Genomic DNA, 24,952 nt, shown 5'->3' with positions numbered 1-24,952 from the left:
GATTAAGAATTCTATTTATACTAGTTCGACCCTAACGATCTCTACATAGATTACTGCCACGTCCAATATTTTAAATGTCGCTTCACTTCAGATGCTTCCATGTGTTCGCCATGCAAAACTGTTCCAATTGAATTTCAAACTTTCTTGCTTAACGCATCAACTCTGCTGAAGCCGCTGTCGAAGGGTACTTGCAAAGATTATAAAATCTCTTCAATCACATCCTTTGATAAAACCAATATTTTTCTTCATGGACATGACTTAAAATAGTTTCACAAAAGTCACTTCTTCTTCATAACATAAAACTTTTAAAGTATTATGATCCTTTGGTCGAAATCTCCAGCTAACACCTATGCAAGTCATTCAACATCTGAACTTAACAGAATGCAAAATATTAAGGAAATATTATGCAATCTTATGTGGCGCTTAAATTAAGGATAAACGTATTTATGTGTTGTCTCTAATTTCAAGATATAGGCAAGAGGCAGTACCCCTCGAAGGGGTGAAAAACCACCCGATTTGTGGGATGGTCACCGTACCCCTCGAAGCCTATAGGCAAGAGGCAGTGTGTATGTTCTTGGAGGAAGCTGTGAAGAAACTCTAAGTTATTGTTCTTAGTCAAGTGACTTGCGTAACACCCCATAAAATTCTTTATTAAATTTAATTGATTTTTAGATGAAATATTAGAACTAATTGAGTTTATTTGAGAAATATGGAATAATAAGGCTAATGGACCAGTGTTGCGATTAGCGAAGGGGGGGTGTCAGTTGCAAAGCCTTTTAATAAAACTAAGGTTATATTTTTTCATAAACAAGGAAAAGAGAGAAAGTTGTGAAAATTGGAAGCCAAGAGAGAAAATAAGAGCTTAACGTGAAATTGGGAGAAGAGCAAAGTGTGAAGAGCGAGAACATCTAAGAATTCGACATCGAGGTAAAGGGTGACTCTTCCATTTATCTTCTATTATGGGATGATAGATAGTATGATGGATTGAACATGTTGTTTGATCAATTGAGTTATGTGTAGGTTATTGAATGTTAGGTTTGGGAAATTGGTTAACATTGTTTGTATTGATCATATATGGTGGTAATTGGATGTTTAAAATGTGTTATAAATGTGCCAATTTGTGTTTGTTGTTGTTGTTTGATGTTATAATACGTTCTGGTGCGAACTGGTATGGATTCAGATTGGTACAGTGCTGTAAAAATGGAGTTTTTGGGGTTTCAGGTACGGAGTAACCGGTTACCTGGGCGTGGTAATCGATTACTTGAGGTTACGTCACTGAAAAATGGCCTATTCGTTATGAAGTAACCGGTTACATGGTTTTTGGTAACCGGTTACCACTGTTAAAAACTGCGTTCTTTGGTTCTACTAGGAGGCAGTAACCAGTTACTGGTTTTGAAGTAACCGGTTACCGCTTTTATGAATAGACATTTTGGTTACTCTGTCAGGTAATAACCGGTTACTTGAGTTGTGGTAACCAGTTACCACTGATGACTTTTGAAAAATTATTTATTTTCTAAAATTCGTATCTTTCAAACTGTAAATAAGATTTTGGTGCCGTTTTAAGCATAACGAAGCTAATTAAATAATTTATACAATAAAATGGTGTTTTGAGTCGTGACTCTATTTATTTTAAAAATCTCAGTTTTAATTGGTGGTGATAGTCTATGCGTACAAGTAGAATGGTGAATGTTTTATCTGTTATGATGTCGTGGTTGTAACTGGTGGTTGATATACATATATTGTTGATGTAAAATATGTGTTTGTTATGGTTGAGGATAGCATAAACTGTGTGTGGCTATTGATTGTTGTGTTGGTTGATGATTATGACATCCGGTTGATTTATGTTGATGATTAGCATGCTGTATGTGATGCATGCAATTCATAATCAATAGATTTGATCATTATAGTTAACAGATTAATGGACATTGCTGGTTACTCTGATCGATAGATTCGATCGTCGCGGACAGCAAACAGAATGTATTTTAGATTTGATATTTTTTCATCTCTTGTCTAATGCGACTAATAGATTTAGTCGGGTCGAGAAGAGAATTAAACAAAGGATCAATTAAAATTATTTCTCGTCAATGCGACTAATAGGTTTAGTCTGATCGAGGAGAAAATTATATTAACCCCGAATCAATGGAATAAGAATTAAAGTTTTCGCCCAATCAAAGTGGGTTAGGACAAACCCTAATATTTATAATCTTTATTGGTTTTTTCGTGATTTAATAGCAATTAAAATTAATTAAATCAATTAAGTCAAATAATCGACATAATCGAATAAATCGGGATAATCCTGAATAATTCTAAACCCTAAGTATATTCCTAATCCTAATTTTATTCTTCTAGCCCTATTTAAATAAATAGATTAAATTAAACATAAATAATTAATATTAACCTAAATAAACAATAAATAAAAAAAAATAAAAATGCATAGGAACTTGACATCAATCCTATGTGGTTGACCCTTGAATGCCCGTGATAGAGATACAGCAGCTGTACGTTAGATCAATACTATGATAAAAAAAAACAAAAAAAAACAAAACAATCAAATACGGGTCCCACTGCGTGATGCGTCCGTACGTTCTCATGAAAACACCAACAACATCGTGAAATCCCAATCCATTTCTCTCATCCCTAATTATCTTATTCTATCTTCATTGTTTTACCAAAACAAAAAAGCAAACACAGAAACAATTCCTTAATGAATGAAAGCAAGGTGGGAATGCCAACGGAGCGGCCAAATCGGTTTCGGGGAGATTAAGATGTACGATTTGGGTTTTGAGGGTGTTTGGTCTTTACGGCAAGGTGGTTGCCGGAGGAGGAGAGGTGGTGGCTGGGTTCGGTCAGAGCTAGGTGGCCGGTTGCCGTATTGATGCGACGGCGGCACTCGTGGCCGTGCGGCCGGTGATTGTCCTATGGAGGGGCTGTCTAAATCGCAGTGGTACGGTGAATCTTCTAATGCGACGGCGTGGCGGGATTTGGTCCTCCAAGATGTTCTTCTTTGGCTTCTGTCCAACTCTTTCCTTCCACTGTGAATTCTGCAATAAAACAAACCCTGTACAAATATTGATATTGATTTAAATTCTACTATGTATGCTAATATTAATGGTTTGCGTGCTAAGGTTAATGGTTTTTTTTCTTTGTGATTTGAAGATTTTGATGGTAATGTTTGAAAGAAGGTAGGTGAATGAAATCACTGCGATTGAACTTAAGTTATTGTTAATTGTTATTGTTTTTTGCTGGGAAATAAAACGTGGAAGGAAGGAGATTGGTATACGCTTTATACTTTGACCGGGTGGAAAAAGATAAGGATTGGGTTGATTTACCAGAACAATATTAGGCGTGAAAATTGTTAGAAAATGTTATTGTTATTGTATGTACCAGAATAATGTTATATAGGATGACTGTACATGAGAGTCAATGTAGGAATGGTTGAAAGTTATGGGATAGGTTTTTGACTAAAAGAAAAGAAAATAGGATTTGTGGTCTCTTTCCGTGTATGTTTGAAATAGGGTTGTTAAATGGAGAAACTTTTGGCCTCCCCTAATGTGTACAAAAACATTTTATTTATATTAGTAAGAGTTAGGGTTTTTTAGACCTAATGGGCCTATTGCCCGACTAACTTAATTTAATAAAAACTATATATAAATAACAGAATAATAAGAATAAATATCCTAATAATACTAATATTAAAATTAATAGTAATAATCCTAATTATGCTAATAATCTTAATATTATCAAATGATTATATTAGTTAGTTAGTTAAATAAAATTGCAATAGGTAATAACAGTTAATAAAATTACAAAAATGATCAGAAAAAACAAAAATGTTAGTAAAAAGCAATTACATATAAGGCGACATAAACCTTATAATATTTGGGTCCAACGTTTAGATCCCAAAACACCTGCTACTTACGCCATTGTTCCAACTCAACCTGATTTATAAGAGAGTAGGTTTGACAATAGAAATGTCGAACCTCATGACTCTTAATTTTGAACCTTGATGGATTAGCAGACGTAGATTTGATCGGGCAAATTTGGGGGTATGACAGTTATCCCATGTTTGGTACCACATGCATATAGTTGTATTGCATTAGGCTACTTGTGTTTTTATATCATGAAGGGAAGATTGTCCAATGTTATAATACGTGTTGATTGTGTATTTGTTGTGACTAATTATGTTGTTGTGAATTTGATCGTAACTGTAATTGGGTGAATAATATGTGATTGATATTTTATTATCTATATCTTATAACATTGGTTAACTGTGAATGAGACTCACCCTTGTTGTTGTTATTTTTCAGAATGAGGAATAGCTTTTGTGCTTGGTGAGGATTAGCTCATCGAGTAATCCGTTTGAGTCAGTTGGGTCTGTGTCATGCTCTGGTCGTGTAACACTGGGGACGTTATTTAGAGTTGCTTGATAAACTTTTACTTTTGGCTGTGTATTTTATGGTTGTATTATGAGTCTCCGACTCTAGATGTTTAAATATTCAGATGTTAAGAATAATCCGCTGTGTTAACATGTTATCTGGATAATTTTGGTTTAGTGTTCCTCTTTATGGCATGACATGAATATTTGTTTTATTTTGTTGGAATTGTAGTGCCCTTTTAATGTTTTACTCTGATATTTGTTAAATTTTCCGCGGGGTTTTAGAAGGGTGTTACAATAGTGGTATCAAAGCATAGTCGGTCGTTGTGACCAGAGTCTGTCTCAGTTAATCCCTTGTATGCGATTAGTGTAAGGTTGACACTATCGATACTTCTTGTTCTAAAGAATAATGTTTTATATTTAGCAGAACAATGGCCGAAAGAGGTGGAAGGAACGATGATGCGATTGCAGAGGCTCTAGGCATGATTGCTGGCGTATTGGGAGAGAATGCTAATGGAGCTGGAATTGGTGCTGAAAGGCAGCTGAATAGTTTTCAGAGGAGAAATCCTCCGTTATTCAAAGGCACTCACGACCCCGAAGGCGCTCAGAAGTGGCTGAAGGAAATTGAAAGAATTTTCCGAGTGATTGATTGCGCTGAAAATATGAAGGTGAGATATGGTACTCACATGTTGTCTGAAGAAGATGGTGATTGGTGGATAGCTAGTAGGGATGAACTTGAAGTTGCTGGTGTAGTGATTACTTAGTTGTGTTCAAGAGAGAATTCTTGCGAAGGTACTTTTCTGAAGATGTTTGGGGCAGGAAAGAAATTGAGTTCTTGGAGCTGACACAAGGTAACATGACCGTGCCGGAGTATGCTTCCAAGTTTGTTAAGCTGGCTAAGTATTATGTTCACTATAACAATGATGAAGCGAGTGAATTTTCGAAGTGTGTTAAGTTTGAGAATGGTCTCCGTGACGAAATTGAGCAGGGTATCAGGTACCAAAGGATTCGTCGGTTTACTAATTTGGTAGATTGTAGTAGAATATATGAAGAATATAATATCAAGCTGAAGTCATCTCACTCCCGCGAGTTAGTTGACAGGAAAGGGCAGAAGCCTATGGACCATGGTAAGCCATATGGTAGAGGTATTCAGAAAGCTGGAGGTTTGAGGAAGCGTAGTGGGGGAGACTTTGATGCCCCTATTAAGTGCTTTAAGTGTGGAGAACCTGGACATCGCGTTCACGAGTGCAAAAGTGAAGAGAAGAAGTGATATGGGTGTCGTAAGGCAGGCCACATTGCTATTGAGTGCAAAGGAGAGACTGTGACTTGTTATAACTGCGGTGAAGAAGGCCATATTAGTCCATAGTGTCCTAAGCCGAAGAAGAATCGAGCTAGTGGTAAAGTGTTCGCTTTATCTGGTTCTGAGACAACTCCTGAGGATCGATTGATTAACGGTACATGTTTTATCCATAGCACCTCTCTAATTGAAATTATAGATACTAGAGAAACACATTCTTTTATTTCTATGGATTGTGCTAAAAGATTGAATTTAGAAATATCTGATATAAATGGAAGTGTGATTATTGACACTCCTGCGCCGGGTTCAGTGACTACTTCGTTTGCTTGTTTGAACTGTCCAATTGATATTTTTGGTAGAGAGTTCGGAATGGACTTAGTGTGCCTTCTTTTGGAACAACTCGGTTTTATTCTGGGAATGAATTGGTTGCAATTCAATCGGGTTCATATCAACTGTTTCACGAAGACGGTTAGTTTTCCTGAAGATGTCAGTGTTGAGTACTTGGCGATGACTACTAGACAGGTGGACGAAGCGATGAAGGATGGGGCTGTCGTGTTTATCTTAATTGCATCTATGGAAGTGAAAGGGAAATCATTGAGTAGTGAATTACTAGTAGTATGCGATTTTCCCGAAGTCTTTCTAGAAGATGTTAGAGAGTTACCACCCGGGAGAGAAATAAAAGAAGTGAACAGTTTTTGAAAACAAACTATGAAAAGAAAGAAGGTGTTGGGTCTTACACTCTAATAGAGGCCCAATGAAAATGATTTACTATTTATGAAAAAAATAGTTGAGAAAAATTGAAATGATATAAGGTTTTGTTGTTTGAAAACCTTAATCATCTGTTTAATCAGAGATTGAAAACAGTTTTGAATATTGACAAAAGTCAACTTAATTAAGGCAAAGATGAAATCTATACCTAATTAAGACCTAAATAATTAGGGTTTTATCATAAAATTGTTCACAAAATAATTAGGTTAAAACAAAATGAAGATATATATTTTCAAAATATTTAAGAAAACACTTAAAACATACTATTTTAAACCTAATAAAAATATATGAAATAAATAATATTTTTATGATTTTTTTGATTATTCACAAAATAGATATATTAAATAACAAGTGTGTGAAAAATGAGGTGAAAATGATTTAATTTGATACGTGAGTTAATTGGTTGAATTTGTGAAGAAAAATTAAACAAAATAGTGGTAAAAAAGATGTTTTGGTCTCACCATGGTTTGAACCCACGCCCTTGCAATCAACTACTCAAAACAACACCACTGGGCCAACGCGCGCTTGGTGTCAAAGGAGTGACTCCATTGCAATACATATGTTATCCAAGTGTATAGAACAAAAAAAAAAGAAATAAAATCAAAAGGTCTGGGGCGAGGGGGATTCGAACCTCAGACCTTGGGCACACGCAACACACAAACACTCCTTACCACTGGGCTATAACGATTTAGTCGTTTATGAAACAACCACCATTCAAAATAAAATAAACTTCAGCCCTGAATTTGAATTTTGCGCGCCACCACCATTATCATCTTCAACCTCAAGCTCTCAAATTTTGAAATTCTGAACTCTCTCAATTCTCAACCATTTGCAAAGATGTAAAGATCAAACTTGCTCTAAATTCTATCACGATTTCAAATATGTAACTAACATGAATTTATATTAACTACATCTACTGAATTATCTAAAATACGTGAAGAACCCTAAAATTTGAAATTTAAATTAAATGACCATACTGAAATATAAATGACTGATGATAGAGGGTTTTTAATCCTCTGATGATGCTGAATGAAATGGTATGAGCTTTAACCAAAAAGGTACACGAATTAAAGAGGTGGAGTTGAGAAACTTACCTCTGAAAATGGAGGTCGTGAGGATGATAGAGAGCACCTGGGCTTGTATGAGTGATCCCAAAAGCTTCCTTGGGACTCAGTGATGCTAACTGAATGCTTATTGTGACTTCAATCCTTCTGAAATGCTCTACCCAACACCTTCGATTTGAGCTTCAAGTGGACATGGAGGGTGATGAATCTTGAGTTACAGATGAGCTGCAGCCATCTGAACAGCTTCACTATGACCTAAGGAACGTGTCTGGATGCTTGGCTTTGTTGGGAACCTTCTGAATTGCTCTATGGACCTCCAACTGCAACAGCTCCAAAGTGAGAGCAACAATGGTGTTCCTCCACCTACAGAAGTGATCCAGGTGCTTGGATCACCTCAAATGAACCCCCTTGAGATGTTAGAATGCTTACTTTCCAAAGAGAAGCTCTGGTTTGAAGAAAACGATTCTTCTTGCCAAAGAACTTTGAAAAACCATAAGCATGAGAAGAGAAAGAGAAAGCAAGGAATATGGTTGCTTTGGTGTGTTTTCTGAATGAGAAAGAGCCCTCTATTTATAGGAAAATGGTTCAGAGCAATTGAACATAGCAAGCTTGCTTAGTGAAGTGAGTTTGGTTTCTTAGCCATGAAGAAAATTTGAAAATATCCCAAATGCAATGATGCATTTTCGAGTTTGCTTCCCCAACCATTGATCTTGTATGATCTTAGGGAACATTTCTGATGCAGAGGAGAGTTCTAATTGGCTTTGAGTAAGATTCCTTGATGATTCACCATTTGCCATAAATTCAAAAATTAATCACATGCCTTTGTTTTTGGGAATCTTCTCTAATCCTTATGCAATGATGAAATTGGATGTATGGCATGTTTTCAGATGTATTAGAGGTCGGGTAGCATCATTTAGAGAAGTCACTTGTGTAACACCCCATTTTTAATTATTTAATCGTCGTGTGTTATTTTAATTGTTTGGTCTTGTTAAGGGTGTGTGATTGACCGTGTAGGTGTGGAGTCCATAGTGGGACGGGTAGACTGGAAATGTAGGTAGTAATTATGTGATATAAGTAATAATAGTTTTATTTTTATTATTATAATTACTATCATTATTATTATGATTATTATTATTATTATTAAGCTTATTATTGATATTATTATTATTATTATTATTATTATTATTATTAATAGAATAATAGAATGAATATTTAGTGATTTATTAAATAATTATTTAATTAGGGAAGGGTAAGGTTGGAATTAAGTATTAGAGGTCTAAGGGTTAGTATTGGAATAAAAGAGAATTAGAAGTTGAGAAAAGGAAGAGTTACGTAGAAAAGTGAAAAATATCGTAGAAGTGAGAAGAGGAAGAAGAACAAGCTAGAGAGGAAGATCAAGGGAGAACTAGGGCAATTTCAAGAATCAATCTCCGTAGGATTTTCTGAGCAATTTCGAGGTAAGGGGGGTTTCCATGCTATTATTCTTGATATGGGTTTAGGTATAATGATATGATTTGGGGTTTTGGGGATTTGTCGTTATGAGATAATTTTGATGATTGTTGATTTTTGATTTATGAATTCTATGTTGTTATGTTGATTGTTGTTGGAATGATAATTGATTGCAATTGTTGTTATGAGATTGTATGATTATGAAGTGTATGATGTAAATGTGTTGTTGTTGCGTGTTCGCGTGTCAGAGTCGGAATAAAGTTACGAACAATTTTGAAAAGGGATTTTGTTCTTGAAATTGCTAGAATTGAAATGTTAAGGTTTGGATTTGGATTCAAAACTCTTGTGCTAGAAATCATGTTTTAAGGTTCCTAATTGTTGATACATGATAGATATAGGTTTCTATGTATTTAATTTGTATTATAGTGATGTTTAGATGGGATTTTGAGGTGATTTGAGTGGGAACCCGAGAGCTGTTCGCAGGAAAAATGCAGGATTTTTATAAAACTTCAAAAATTCATAACTTGGGTTTCGGGTGTCCGTTTGACTCACCGTTCGAACCTGGAGAAACCTAATACAGTGTACTTTCTTGTAAAAATGGTTTCATGTCCTAGAATTAAATTTAAATAAGGTCTAATGTGCTTTTAAGGTGTCAGTGTAAAATGCCGGTGTCGGGTTTGTTGAAATACTTTGAAAAATCATAACTTTTGTTCCGTGTGTCCGACTCGCGCGCCGTTCGAATCGTTGGAAAGCTGGTTTCGTTTACTTTCAGTTAAAATTATTTTCGATACCAGAATTCTAATAATTTGATGCTTTATATGTGTTTCTGTATATGTTACGATGTGTTGAACTGTGAAATATTGAGTTTGGTTGCGCGAATGTGTGTTGTAGCTGTGGATTGTGATTGCTGCAGGTTTTGACTTGTATATGTGATGTGTTGGAAAGTTGTGGTATGATGTAGTGACTGTATGATAGTCATATGAATTGGTAGTTGTTGTATGTTGTTGTTGAATGCATATTATCTATTATGAATGTGCATATTGTGCTGTGGTAATTCTTTGTGAATTACGGTAAGTATGTGGCTTATGTGTGATCAGGAGGATCGTGTGATATGCATATTATCTATTATGAATATGCATATTGTGTTGTGGTAATTCTTTGTGAAATACGGTTAGTGTGTGACTTACGTGTGATCAAGAGGATCGTGTGATATGCATGTTGTTATTTGTGATTATGCATATTGTGTTAATTGTGCATTGCATAACATAGAATTGAGACTGCTAGGTGAAAATCTATGGTAGATGCCTAGTAGGTCCGGACTCAATTGTGGAGTCGTGGTGGAGATAATTTGTTGCTCAGTAGAGTGTATGCGAATTATCCGGATTCCTTTAGGAATCGGGTTCGATAGAATGAACCATGAATTGGTGCGGTCATGAAATAGGGATCGTACTTGACCATGAAACAGGGGTCGTGGGTGTGATCATGAAATAGGGGTCACACTGGACCATGAAAAAGGGGTCGAGAGTTCCGACGGGAACTGTGGTCATGAACCACGATGTTTTGGTACCACATGCATTGTGTCAAGTCATTGAGTCACATTGCATTATCATTATTATTATTATATGTTTGTTGAGTTGTGATTGGAAGGGACATGTGTGTCGTGATATGTGCATTGTGGAGTTGCATAAATGAATGAATCTGTGATGACTTGTTTATGATATTGTGAATGATGCGTTAATTTATACTGTGACGAATGTTTGAATAAACGAAGTTTGTATATGCAGTGTGATGTTATGTGAACATGAACCTCGACCTGTGAATTATGTTATTATATTTGTTCCTATATCTTTTATAATGGTATGTGAGTACTCACCCTTTCTGCTGATATTTCCCCTACCATGGGAAATGGGCAGGTACTCAAGAATAGTAGTGGAAGTCCAGGATAGCTTTATGGAAGTCTTCCGTGTGGTTAGTTCGAGTCGCTCTGATACGTAACATGGGATGTTTTTGGGGATTATTTTTAATTGAATTTTGTTACGTATCTATTTTTTATTCAAATATTTGAGGACCACGATTTTATGTGGAGTTTTGGAATAAGTTGGCAAATGTGCCGTGATTATTTTTAAATAAATTAATATTTCTGCTGTTTTTATTGATTAATGAGAAATGAATAGATGAAGTAATTGAGACTTCATATTCTGTTTGGTTTGAAATGATGTGACATTCCACTTGTGTTTGTGAACTCTGATAAATTTTTATTATTTTACTGTATTTTTATAAAATGGGAAAGTGGGGTGTTACAAGTGGTATCAGAGCAGGTCGGTCTGTCCGGCCAATGTTGTCTAATGTTGTTTGTCCCTTAGTACTCGACATGTGTGTGAAACACTGTCGGTACTTGTTTGTTAGTTCTAGTCGTTGTCTGCAGGTGTTGGGTTGAAATAAGTGGGGGAGAGGCTTGTCTCCCGGACGTGTTATTAGTATGTAGAAGTTGGTTCAAGGTGATGTTGATTGTAAGAGTGCAAACGTTATTGAAGCTATGTTGTTGCGAACTAGCGAGAGTATGGACTCATGAATTCGTAGCAGTCGAGTTTGAGATGTGCGTAGATTGTGGATGGTGAATTGATTGAGAATGAGGAATTATTCCAATAGAAATGATAGTTGATGGATTAATTCGGTAGATGGTATGTATTGAGTATAGTTGGATTAAAGTCGGGTGATTTTCGTAGTTGGATGAAAAGAAAGGATGTTGGTAGATCTTGGAAGCACGAGAGAGAGAGAGAGAGAGAGAGAGAGAGAGAGAGAGAGAGATATGGAACTTATGTTCATCAATCTCCAATTATGATTTTTGCAATTATGGAGCAGCTGTCAGTAAAAGGGGCATAACTTTTTACTCGTGATTCTGATTGAAGCGGTTCTGGACTTTTTGGAAAGCTTACAAAATTCCCTATAGGTTGCATATAAGATTTGTCTTTGGGAGGTTTGTGAAGAGGGAGAAAATTACGTTTTAATATTTGGGTTTGATGCTGACTTTTTGGAAAATTCTGCATACGAAAATTCTAAACCAGCCCCATTACAAGGATGATAACTTTTTACTCGTAACTCGGATTTGAGCGATTCTTGAAGTTCTAGAATCTACACGAAATTCCCTTCATTTTGGAATATAATTTTATGCTTGGGAAGTATGTATTGGAAGAGATAATTGTGTTTGAAGTTGGGTGATTCTTGCTGAAAATTGAAAAGGTGGAGAAGAATGTAAAATATTGATAAGGAATGAAACTTTGGTATTTGTAACAATGTGACGGTATCGGAAAATGCATGGAGATGCAATTTATGTTGAATGAGAATGATTATAGTGACGATGTTATGAGATGGTAATGTTGAGAGAAGAACGAATTCAAGAGAGACCGCAATAATACTGTTGAGTTGTGAATTGAATGAGGCCAAGTGTGAAAATAGGTGGATTATAAAGGTTTTGAGAATAAAAGAAAGACGATTGGTTGGTTAGCATTGTTGAAATTCTTAACTTTGATGAAAGTTGCAATTGGAGTGAACCGAATCGGATTGTACTTGATGTAGTAGCAATTCCCGATGATAGAAGGATGTTTAATTAATAATTGTGTTGTGCTACGAGCGTGTATAAGAATGTGTATTGGATTTTGAATGTTTTTGTATCATTGGCGAGGTTGGAATTGAGTAAACTAAGAAGACGTTGGTAGGCCTTAGAGAATTGGCGGAGCATTATGCTTACGGACTTTGGGCACAAGTTGAAGTACACTGTTGTCGTTTGGTAATGATTTATGCCACTGTTATGGTTGTCGGATGTCTATTGACAAATTGAGGAATTGATCACCCTTAATCTATTGTTGATAGTAGACGGAATCATAATTGATGGATAGATGTGTCGTGCCAACTAGTATAGTATGTACGTTGAATTGGTTGAAGTCAAGTCGAGCGCTTGAGTATTGTTTGATTTGTCGATGCAGAGTCGTATATAAGCATATTAGTTGAGTTTAAGAATGATAGCATGAAGTTGCGATTGGATTTATGAGTAGTATGGAGACTCACAGTCGAGTTCTGGATAACTTGAGTCGTTATTTGTGATGAAGCGAATGGCTAGTATGCCTTAAGGTGTATGTATCGAGTATGAGGTGTATCTTCCATATTTGTTTGGATGAGTTGGAGCTGGTGTTTGTTGCAAATGTTTTGAGCTGTTATAAAATTAGAAGAAGAGCGCGTAGATTAATTGAAAGTTGAGTTGTGATTATTAAATGGAGAGAAACTATAAGTTGGTTTATTAAAGTGCGATTTTGGTTGGAAAAAGATGAGTTACTCGGTTGTGTTGATTCAGACAAGAATTTATGGAGCACTATGTCAATATAAGTAGGAATCAATGGTTTGGTATGTTGAATTAGTTGGAAGTGAAGAAGATGAGTTATCTTGTTAGAATTAGTTGGACCCATGTACCATATGTGGTTGTAATGTTGTTATGTGTTTAAGACGATTTTGGAGAATGTGTTATTAAAAGATGGTAAAGTTGTAGCATGTTTTATGACAATTAGGAATTTATGAAAGTATATGAATGTCCCATCCAAGATTTGGAAGTAGTTGTTGTTGTAATTATGTTGAATGTTCCGAGGTGTTGTCTTACGGATCTAAGTTTGAAATATTCGGTAACTACGAGAGCGTATAATACCTGTTGGAATGGAACTTCCGAAGAGTTAAGTCGAAAATCTTTATTATGTCGGTTTTGGTGATTGGAAGTTGGAGTAAACTTGGTAGAGTTGATACTTTACAAGTAATCAGAGTGCGCAGCGAATGCATGGTGTAGTGCAGTTGTTCATACGTGAGTAACAATGATGTTGGTAGGTTGGTTGCGTTGATGTCGTGTTTAAGTTGTGTGTTTTTATGTTGTTGTGTTATAGTTCTTAAACCAGTGAATTCTTAAGTTGGGTACTCTTTGTGTTGTGATGTTAAGTTGTAAAGTGTGTTACTTGAGTAGCATTCATGTTGTTTTCGCCGTTGATGTTATGAGTTGTTGTATTATACGTGGGGTTGTTTTTCGGAGATGAGAGTTGATTAGTCGGATGGAATAAGTAGTTGGAGTAGTTGTATCGGATAAATTTTCGAGGACGAAAATAATTTAAGTGGGGGAGAGTTGTAACACCCCATTTTTAATTATTTAATCGTCGTGTGTTATTTTAATTGTTTGGTCTTGTTAAGGGTGTGTGATTGACCGTGTAGGTGTGGAGTCCATAGTGGGACGGGTAGACTGGAAATGTAGGTAGTAATTATGTGATATAAGTAATAATAGTTTTATTTTTATTATTATAATTACTATCATTATTATTATGATTATTATTATTATTATTAAGCTTATTATTGATATTATTATTATTATTATTATTATTATTATTATTATTATTAATAGAATAATAGAATGAATATTTAGTGATTTATTAAATAATTATTTAATTAGGGAAGGGTAAGGTTGGAATTAAGTATTAGAGGTCTAAGGGTTAGTATTGGAATAAAAGAGAATTAGAAGTTGAGAAAAGGAAGAGTTACGTAGAAAAGTGAAAAATATCGTAGAAGTGAGAAGAGGAAGAAGAACAAGCTAGAGAGGAAGATCAAGGGAGAACTAGGGCAATTTCAAGAATCAATCTCCGTAGGATTTTCTGAGCAATTTCGAGGTAAGGGGGGTTTCCATGCTATTATTCTTGATATGGGTTTAGGTATAATGATATGATTTGGGGTTTTGGGGATTTGTCGTTATGAGATAATTTTGATGATTGTTGATTTTTGATTTATGAATTCTATGTTGTTATGTTGATTGTTGTTGGAATGATAATTGATTGCAATTGTTGTTATGAGATTGTATGATTATGAAGTGTATGATGTAAATGTGTTGTTGTTACGTGTTCGCGTGTCAGAGTCGGAATAAAGTTACGAACAATTTTGAAAAGGGATTTTGTTCTTGAAATTGCTAGAATTGAAATGTTAAGGTTTGGATTTGGATTCAAAACTCTTGTGCTAGAAATCATGTTTTAAGGTTCCTAATTGTTGATACATGATAGATATAGGTTTCTATGTATTTAATTTGTATTATAGTGATGTTTAGATGGGATTTTGAGGTGATTTGAGTGGGAACCCGAGAGCTGTTCGCAGGAAAAATGCAGGATTTTTATAAAACTTCAAAAATTCATAACTTGGGTTTCGGGTGTCCGTTTGACTCACCGTTCGAACCTGGAGAAACCTAATACAGTGTACTTTCTTGTAAAAATGGATTCATGTCCTAGAATTAAATTTAAATAAGGTCTAATGTGCTTTTAAGGTGTCAGTGTAAAATGTCGGTGTCGGGTTTGTTGAAATACTTTGAAAAATCATAACTTTTGTTCCGTGTGTCCGACTCGCGCGCCGTTCGAATCGTTGGAAAGCTGGTTTCGTTTACTTTCAGTTAAAATTATTTTCGATACCAGAATTCTAATAATTTGATGCTTTATATGTGTTTCTGTATATGTTACGATGTGTTGAACTGTGAAATATTGAGTTTGGTTGCGCGAATGTGTGTTGTAGCTGTGGATTGTGATTGCTGCAGGTTTTGACTTGTATATGTGATGTGTTGGAAAGTTGTGGTATGATGTAGTGACTGTATGATAGTCATATGAATTGGTAGTTGTTGTATGTTGTTGTTGAATGCATATTATCTATTATGAATGTGCATATTGTGCTGTGGTAATTCTTTGTGAATTACGGTAAGTATGTGGCTTATGTGTGATCAGGAGGATCGTGTGATATGCATATTATCTATTATGAATATGCATATTGTGTTGTGGTAATTCTTTGTGAAATACGGTTAGTGTGTGACTTACGTGTGATCAAGAGGATCGTGTGATATGCATGTTGTTATTTGTGATTATGCATATTGTGTTAATTGTGCATTGCATAACATAGCATTGAGACTGCTAGGTGAAAATCTATGGTAGATGCCTAGTAGGTCCGGACTCAATTGTGGAGTCGTGGTGGAGATAATTTGTTGCTCAGTAGAGTGTATGCGAATTATCCGGATTCCTTTAGGAATCGGGTTCGATAGAATGAACCATGAATTGGTGCGGTCATGAAATAGGGATCGTACTTGACCATGAAACAGGGGTCGTGGGTGTGATCATGAAATAGGGGTCACACTGGACCATGAAAAAGGGGTCGAGAGTTCCGACGGGAACTGTGGTCATGAACCACGATGTTTTGGTACCACATGCATTGTGTCAAGTCATTGAGTCACATTGCATTATCATTATTATTATTATATGTTTGTTGAGTTGTGATTGGAAGGGACATGTGTGTCGTGATATGTGCATTGTGGAGTTGCATAAATGAATGAATCTGTGATGACTTGTTTATGATATTGTGAATGATGCGTTAATTTATACTGTGACGAATGTTTGAATAAACGAAGTTTGTATATGCAGTGTGATGTTATGTGAACATGAACCTCGACCTGTGAATTATGTTATTATATTTGTTCCTATATCTTTTATAATGGTATGTGAGTACTCACCCTTTCTGCTGATATTTCCCCTACCATGGGAAATGGGCAGGTACTCAAGAATAGTAGTGGAAGTCCAGGATAGCTTTATGGAAGTCTTCCGTGTGGTTAGTTCGAGTCGCTCTGATACGTAACATGGGATGTTTTTGGGGATTATTTTTAATTGAATTTTGTTACGTATCTATTTTTATTCAAATATTTGAGGACCACGATTTTATGTGGAGTTTTGGAATAAGTTGGCAAATGTGCCGTGATTATTTTTAAATAAATTAATATTTCTGCTGTTTTTATTGATTAATGAGAAATGAATAGATGAAGTAATTGAGACTTCATATTCTGTTTGGTTTGAAATGATGTGACATTCCACTTGTGTTTGTGAACTCTGATAAATTTTTATTATTTTACTGTATTTTTATAAAATGGGAAAGTGGGGTGTTACAACTTGCACAAAATTGCAAAGTTTCAAATTGCACATGACCTATAATTTTCACTTCAAGTGCCTAACTTTGATAAATAATATCTCTTAGCTCAAAATGAATTTGGGAGAGGTTGAGCACAATTTGGAAAGCCCTTAATATGTACTTTGATTCATTAGTTTGGTGTTTGCCCAAATTCTTTAGGGAAATTAGTGAAAAAGTCCCATAAAGTTTGAAGAAAACTAGGGTTTTCTTGCATGTTTTGTGAAGGCAGCCACTTTGAAGCTCCATAACTCTTCAATGGTTGATTTTTAGCCAAAACATCATATGTGTCAAAGTTGTTTATTGGATCAAAATCTACAACTTTCATGTTGGAAGTTTTTTTCAGTTTGTAGGTGAAATTTTGAGAAAATCCCTTCCAAAGTTTGGCAAAAATCACTTGAAAACACTTAGAAAATTTTCCAAGTATGAAAAGTCAAGCTTTTGACTTTTGATTCTTGATTGATTTTCTTGATTTTCCTTGATCAAATTACTTCAAATATCATATATTGATGATTTAAAATTTCAAAAGTCATGGTTGACCAATATTTCCAAAAAGTCAAAGGTGATCCTGTGCAGTTGACTTTTTCAGATGAAGTGAATTCTTGGACTTTTGTGATGAATCAAAATCTCCTCTTCAAATGAGTGATGTAAATAAATTATTTTGAGGTAATAGAAGCTCTTGAGTCATGCTTTGAGTTTTGGATCCCTGTCCTGATTAAAAGTCAACTATCTAGGTGAATTAGGTCAAAAACCCTAATTGTCGACCAGATGAAATTGATGATTGTGGATCTTGAATTGAGGTGTAATGCCCAGTGGATGTTGTCATATGAGCTATTTGAAGATGATTAATGCCTTTGAGTGATGCCCTGGAGTTTTCTAGGGTTTCCAAAATGTGATCCCTGATTTTAGTCCTTGATGGGGCTCAAAACCCTAGAATGGGTATCAGATGAACAAGTGACTGCTCTGAGTATCTATTTTGTCTTTGATGAAAAGTCTAAAAGATATGGCATCTCAGGGGGTCAAAATTAGGGTATGACACTTTTCACGCAAAGAATTAAATGCAACCCAATGGTCATCTTCTCTCAACTCCTATAAATAGAAGTTCTAATCAGAAGCAAAGCAGAACACTTGTGCATTATACTGAAACGCTGTCAAAATCAAAGCTCACGAACTTGATATTCAACCTCACAAACTCTTGTAATATTTAGTGAGTGTTAAGCTTAGAACTAAAGAGAAATATCACAGTTGTGATTACAACTTTATTAGAAGCAGAACATACTCTAGTAAACGTTATTTTTACATTGATTGTAAAAGGATTCCTAGAGTGATCAAGTTGTGATCTGTAGACTCTAAAAGACTTAGAAGTTATCTAAGTGGAAAACCATTGTAATCAGTTGGATTAGGGGATTAAATCCTCAGTTGAGGTAAATCACTCTAAAGGGGTGGACTGAAGTAGTTTGGTTAACAACGAACCAGGATAAAAATAACCATGTTCATTGTTTTATCATTCAAAGTTTTTGAAGTTACACTTATTCAATCCTCCCTTTCTAAGTGTTTTTCACCCCTTCAATTGGTATCATAGCCTGGTTCTAGGTGCAAGCACTTAACCGTGTTAGACAAAAGATTCAGGGAGAAAAACACAAAATGGTTTATCTAGTTATTCCAACTACTTCCACTAAACAAAACAACAATGATAACATTGGAAGCAGTAGCTTCAATGGTTACAATAGACCCCCAGTCTTTGATGGTGAAAATTTTGAGTATTGGAAGTATAGACTTGAAAGTTACTTTCTTTGTCAAGATGGTGACCTATGGGGTCTAGTCTTGGATGGTTACAGACATCCTGTAAATGCTCGTGGAGTAAAGGTTTCAAGATAAGAAATGAGTGATGATGATGACCAAAAGAAACAATTAAATAATCATCACAAGTCAAGGACTATTATGCTGAATGCTATTTCTCATGCTGAATATGAGAAAAAAACAAACAAAGAAACTGCTCATGACATCTTTGAATCTCTGAAGATGACTCGTGAAGGTAATGCCCAAATCAAAGAGACAAAAGCTCTTGCTTTAATCCAGAAGTATGAAGCCTTCAAGATGGAGGAAGATGAAAACATTGAAGCAATGTTCTCAAGATTCCAGACTCTGACTGTTGGATTAAGAGTGCTTGATAAGGGTTATACAAAGGCTGATCATGTCAAGAATATCATTAGAAGCTTGCCCAGAAGATGGGGCCCAATGGTGACTGCATTCAAGATTACTAAGAATCTGAATGAAGTTTCTTTTGAAGAGTTGATCAGTGCCTTAAGAAGCCATGAGATTGAGCTAGATGCAAACGAGCCTCAAAAGAAAGCTAAGTCTATTGCATTAAAATCTAATAATAAAAAATTTACTAACGCTTTTCAGGCTGAAGAAGAAGATTCTGAAGAGTTAGAATCAGAAGAAGAAGAAGAAGAAGAAGAAGAAGAAGAAGAGCTTTCTATGATCTCAAGAAGAGTAAATCAACTCTGGAAGAGTAAGCAAATAAAGTTCAAGAACTTCAGAAGTTCCAAAAGGCCTGAAAGAGGGGAATCCAAAGAATGAGTGTCCAAAGCTTTAGAGGGAAAATCCCAAGAAAAAGTTTGAAAAGAAGAAAAGCTTGATGGCTACTTGAGATGAATCAGATTCTTTTGACCAGGAATCAGACTCTAAAGGTGAGCTGGAAAACATAGCACTGATGGCCATCGTTTATGAAGAATCAGAATCTACATCAAACTCAGGTTCTAAAGAGGTATTCTCTGAACTTTATAGAGATGAGTTAGTTTCTAGTCTAACTGAACTTCTGGAAATCAAGGCTCAACTTAGTATCAAATACAAAAAGCTGAAGAAGCTCTTTGAATCTGAAACTAAGAAGCTTGAATTAGAAAATTTTGAACTAAAAGAAAAAGTTTTAAAACTATCTAAAGATGTTGAATCATCTTCTAGTTCAAAAAAGTCTATTCCTAGCATGAACAATATTCTTAAGGAATATGACTTGAGTTTCAAAAAGTTTCTATCTAGAGGTATTGGCAGAAGTCATCTAGACTTATGATATATGCAGTTAGTGGAAACAAGAGAGTTGGCATATGATATAAGGGTTAAACCCATATAAACTTAAATCTGCTGATGAGATAAAAATCACATACAAACCTCTGTATGATCAATTCAAGTATGGCCACTCTCATGATATTAGGCACACATCACATGCTAAGAGTTTCCGCATAACACACACCAAGAAATATGTTGCACATCCTAGAAAATATCATGCTACTCAAAATAGGGAATATCATGTTGTACCTCCTGTTAATTTTCGTGCTAAACCTCAGTTCAATCATAACTTGAGGAAGACTAACCCAAAAGGACCCAAAAGAATGTGGGTACCTAAGGAAAAGATAATTATTGTTGCAGATATCCTTGGCAGCCAAAAGGACAAGGGAAAACATGTCATGGTACCTGGACTCTGTGTGCTCACAATACATGACGGGAAAAAGGTCTATGTTCTAGGACCTAGTGCTTAAATCTGCCGGAGAAGTAAAGTTTAGAGGGAACCAGAAGGGCAAGATCATTGGCTCTAGAAAATTATTCATTGGTAATTCTCCCTCTATAACTAATGTTCCACTAGTAGATGGATTTGCTCATAACTTATTGTCCATAAGTCAATTAAGTGACAATGGTTATGACATAATCTTTAATCAAAAGTCTTGTAAATCTATTAGTCAGAAGGATGGATGAATCCTATTTACAGGAAAGACAAAGAACAATATTTATAAGATTGATCTTACAGATCTTAAGAATCAAAAGGTTACTTGCCTTCTTTCTGTTACTGAGGAGTAGTGGGTCTGGCACAAAAGATTAGGTCATGCTAGTTTGAGAAAGTTTGATTACTTGCCTCCATTTGGATATGTATGTTATATTCTGAACAATAAAGATCATCTACATAAGTTTGATTCTAACGCACAAAAGTGTTTCCTTCTTGGATATTCTGAACACTCTAAAGGCTACAGAGTATACAATACTGAAACATTAGTTGTTGAAGAATCAATCAATATCAGATTTGATGATAAGCTTGGTCTTGAAAAGCAAAAGCAGTTTAAGAATTTTGCAGATATAGATATCTCTAACTGAGATCATGAAGAACCCAGAAGCAAAGTTTCAGAAGATCAAGTTGCTGCTTCTTTAGAGAATCTCCAAATATCTGAAGAGCCAACACCCAGAAGATCTTCTAGACTCAACTCTGCTCACTCATTTGCCACTCAAAATAACATCACTCTGTATCAGATGGATGTTAAGAGTGCTTTCTTAAATGGTTATATAGATGAAGAAGTCTATTTCCATCAACCTCCTGGTTTTGAAGACTCTAAGTCTCCAGAACATGTTTATTAACTAAAGAAGTCATTATACGGACTGAAGCAAGCTCCTAGGGCTTGGTATGAAAGATTAAGTTATTTCCTTTTGGATAATAGTTTCACTAGAGGAAAAGTGGACACAACTCTCTTCTGTAAAACCTTTAAAAATTATATTTTAATTTATCAAATATATGTTGATGATATTATATCCGGAACATCTAATGCTACACATGGAAAGGAGTTTTCTAAGTCTATGCAGGCAGAGTTTGAAATGAGCATGATGGGAGAACTCAATATTTCCTTGGAATCTAGATCAATCAAACTTCTGAAGGAACTTATGTTCATTAGACCAAGTATGTGAAACAACTTCTGAAGAAGTTTAATCTTTCAGAACGCAAAGAAGCAAAGACTCCTATGCATCCAATGTGTGTATTAGGTAAGGATGAGGTAAGTAAGAAGGTAGATCAAAAGCTCTACAGAGTTATGATTGGATCTCTTCTATATCTTACTGTTTCTAGACATGATATTTTATTCAGTGTTTATCTGTGTGCAAGATTTCAATCAGATCCTAGAGAATCTCACTTAACTGCTGTTAGGAGAATTCTGAGGTATCTAAAAGGTACTACTAATGTTGGTTTAGTCTATAGAAGATATGAAAAATACAACTTAGTAGGATATTGTGATGCTGATTACGCTGGAGATAGAGTTGAAAGGAAAAGTACTTCTGGAAGTTGTCAGTTTCTGGGAAGTCATCTGATCTCTTGGTAAATCAAGAAGCAAGCTACAATTCCCTCTCTACAATAAAAGCAGAATATATTGCTGCTGCTGGATGAAGTACACAAATGCTCTGGATGAAGAGTCTGCTAGAACATTATCAGATATATGAGAGTAACATTCCTATATTCTGTGATAATACTTCTGCTATTTGTTTATCTAAGAATCCAATTCTTCATTCTAAAGCTAAACATATTGATATTAAACATAACTTTATTGGGGACTATGTTCAGAAGGGTGTTCTATCTTTAAACTTTGTTGATACAAACCATCAATGGGCTGATATCTTTACAAAACCCCTTGTTGAAGATATGTTTAAGTTCATTCTGAAGAATATCAGTATGGATTTATGCCCAGAGTGAAATGATGAGAAGATCTGATATATGGATTAGATTTGAAATGCTTATTTATTTTCTTATTAGATATTCTGAAAATGTTATTCATTTAGATATTCTGATTTTGTTATTGCTAACGTTTCATATGTTTAAGTTGATTTATAATTTATTTTAAAACAAAACAGCTGTCACTAGCTATTCCAAACGATGAACGCGTGTTTACTCTAAAGGGACGAGCATGCGTGCAGTTGACGGGACGCTGCCCTAGGTAATTGTACAAATTATTTCAAAAATTACGTTATCTCTCCTAACATCATTCAACATTAATTGTAATTTGATTCAAATTCAATAATCTTTCTCATTCAGAATCACATTGCATATTACCTATATCTTATAACATTGGTTAAATATGAATGAGACTCACCCTTACTGTTGTTATTTTTCAGATTTAGGAATAGCTTTTGTGCTTGGTGAGGATTAGCTCGTCGATGAATCTGTTTGAGTTAGTTGGGTCTGTGTCATGCTCTGGTCGTGTAACATTGGGGACGTTATTTAGAGTTGCTTGATAAACTCTTACTTTTGGCTGTGTGTTTTATGGTTGTATTATGAGTCTCCGACTCCAAATGTTTAATTATTCAGATGTTAAGAATATTCCGCTGTGTTAACATGTTATCTGGATAATTTTGGTTTAGCGTTCCTTTTTATGGCATGACATGAATATTTGCTTTATTTTGTTGGAATTGTAATGCCCTTTTCATGTTTTACTCTAATATTTGTTAAATTTTCCGCGGGGTTTTAGAAGGGTGTTACAGCTTGGCTAGGTATTGTCATGGAAATGTGACTTCCAAACTGTTTATCTGTGTGATCAGAATGTTGGTGATTAGGTCGTTGTTACAGCTCTTGGGACCAGAATATTGCACAATATCATTGCGGTGATTGTGAGTGAGAAGGGTTTCTCATATCTAGAAAGTTCTTAGGTAGAAGTTGCATTGGGTAGTGATTAAGTGAGATGTTGTAAATGGGGTAGTTTAAATTCAAATTGATACTGCTGATAGTGGACTTCATCTCTGACTCGGTGCCCCTAGAATATGAGAGTTGCTATGAATTGGTTAAGCAATTATGTGTGTTGTTTATTGCTTTTCAGCTTTTTGTTTATATCGGTATATACCTTGTTGTGTTCTTAATGTTGGATTAGATGTCTTAACACACCATATGACATTTGAAGTCTGACTTGCCAGAATTTCAAACCTTCTCCATCCAATCAGTGAATATGGATAGAATTCATCCAACTATGGTTGATTTTAATTGTGTAGAGTCTTTGGTCATGTTACAGACTAAATTGAAAAAGTTACTTGAAGTTGATATTTTGGTTGGATGTCAATGTTTTCATACCATTTTTTTATGAGTGGCTAAGGAATTCAATGAACTATTTGAGTTTCTTTTATTTAAGTTATTTTCACCAAACTATTTTCCTATATTATTAATAATATTTTTCTATTAAAAAAATTAAGCTATATTAGTAGGTGGTATCTATAGGTTTGAAGGCTTCTAATTGACAACTTTATAATTAGAAATTATTTATGGCCAGCACAAAATGTATAATATTAATAATTAACAACAACATAATAATAGTTTTTTATTAATAATCAAGTAACAGAAAAATGCATTGACATAGATCAATGCATGCATGAACAATGTAAATTTAGGGACATTTGGGTGTTCCTCTCCCAGTTTTCCAGTTATTGTAGCATGGACATTCTTCCTTGTTACCATATGTTCCAGATGGAACGCATAAACATTTTGCACAACAAAGATTACAATAGGTTAGACACGCCTTCTTGTACATAGTTGCTGAACAACGATAATCACATGCACCCGCACATTCTGAAAAAATTATTTTTGAATTTGAATAACATTAGTAAATATAAATAATCTTTTAAAAAGAATAATAAAATAAATATTAGTTAGAATCATTACGGTCAGGACGAAGTGACCCTTCTCCCCCAGCCTATAAAAAAATTGAGAAAAATAAACATGTGTTAGCATTTAATAATTGAAGCCATTGCCATTCATTCGAATAAACTCAAAGAATTGAAATGAGAGGAGATATATATTCACTAACATAGGCTTCCTGGATCACTGAAGTGAAAATAATCATGAGAAGAAATGAACAAGTGTATTTAGCCATTGTGGTTTGTTTTGCCTTTCACTCTTGTTATTGTACATAGCCTATGGTTGGGTTAGAGTTATATAGTGGCAAATGATAACAAAATACATTGAAAAAGGTTCATGACTTTTGATATTTTCAATGCATAAATCGAATAAAAACAAAAATAATTCAAAGATACAATAAATAATATGATATATTTTCTTTATTAAAATATAATCGATTTATTTTTAAATAAATTTATCAAAAAAATAAACTAAATTTTTTCTTTTTGAATATAGCATTTATAAAAAAAAATTCAATGGTATTGTCTATTCTCTCAATATTTAATTATACACATTCATTACTTTCACTTTTC

The 24,952-nt window shown here is 34.8% G+C and overlaps 1 protein-coding gene across 1 annotated transcript; it reads right to left on the bottom strand.

The window, feature by feature from the left end:
• Positions 1 to 24,038: 24,038 nt before the first annotated feature.
• On the bottom strand, positions 24,039 to 24,642 carry LOC131646308 (gibberellin-regulated protein 12-like). Its single transcript, XM_058916378.1, has 3 exons — positions 24,550 to 24,642; positions 24,405 to 24,435; positions 24,039 to 24,311 (listed from the first exon to the last, which is right to left on the bottom strand). The coding sequence occupies exons 1-3, from the start codon at positions 24,613 to 24,615 to the stop codon at positions 24,130 to 24,132; spliced, it is 279 nt and encodes a 92-aa protein (XP_058772361.1). The 5' UTR covers positions 24,616 to 24,642; the 3' UTR covers positions 24,039 to 24,129.
• Between the last annotated feature and the right edge of the window lie 310 nt (positions 24,643 to 24,952).

The sequence above is a fragment of the Vicia villosa genome, linkage group LG2 (genome assembly GCF_029867415.1).
Source record: "Vicia villosa cultivar HV-30 ecotype Madison, WI linkage group LG2, Vvil1.0, whole genome shotgun sequence".
Taxonomy (NCBI): Eukaryota; Viridiplantae; Streptophyta; class Magnoliopsida; order Fabales; family Fabaceae; genus Vicia; species Vicia villosa.
This window is presented reverse-complemented; position numbering and strand designations above follow the sequence as displayed.

What these genes read in the sequence shown, in the direction of transcription:
- LOC131646308 (XM_058916378.1), bottom strand. Translation starts at nt 24,615, where the DNA reads ATGGCTAAATACACTTGTTCATTTCTTCTCATGATTATTTTCACTTCA. An exon ending in CAGTGATCCAGGAAGCCTAT is followed by an intron (nt 24,436 to 24,549) that starts GTTAGTGAATAT and finishes ATTTTTTTATAG; the next exon opens with GCTGGGGGAGAAGGGTCACT. An exon ending in AGGGTCACTTCGTCCTGACC is followed by an intron (nt 24,312 to 24,404) that starts GTAATGATTCTA and finishes TAATTTTTTCAG; the next exon opens with AATGTGCGGGTGCATGTGAT.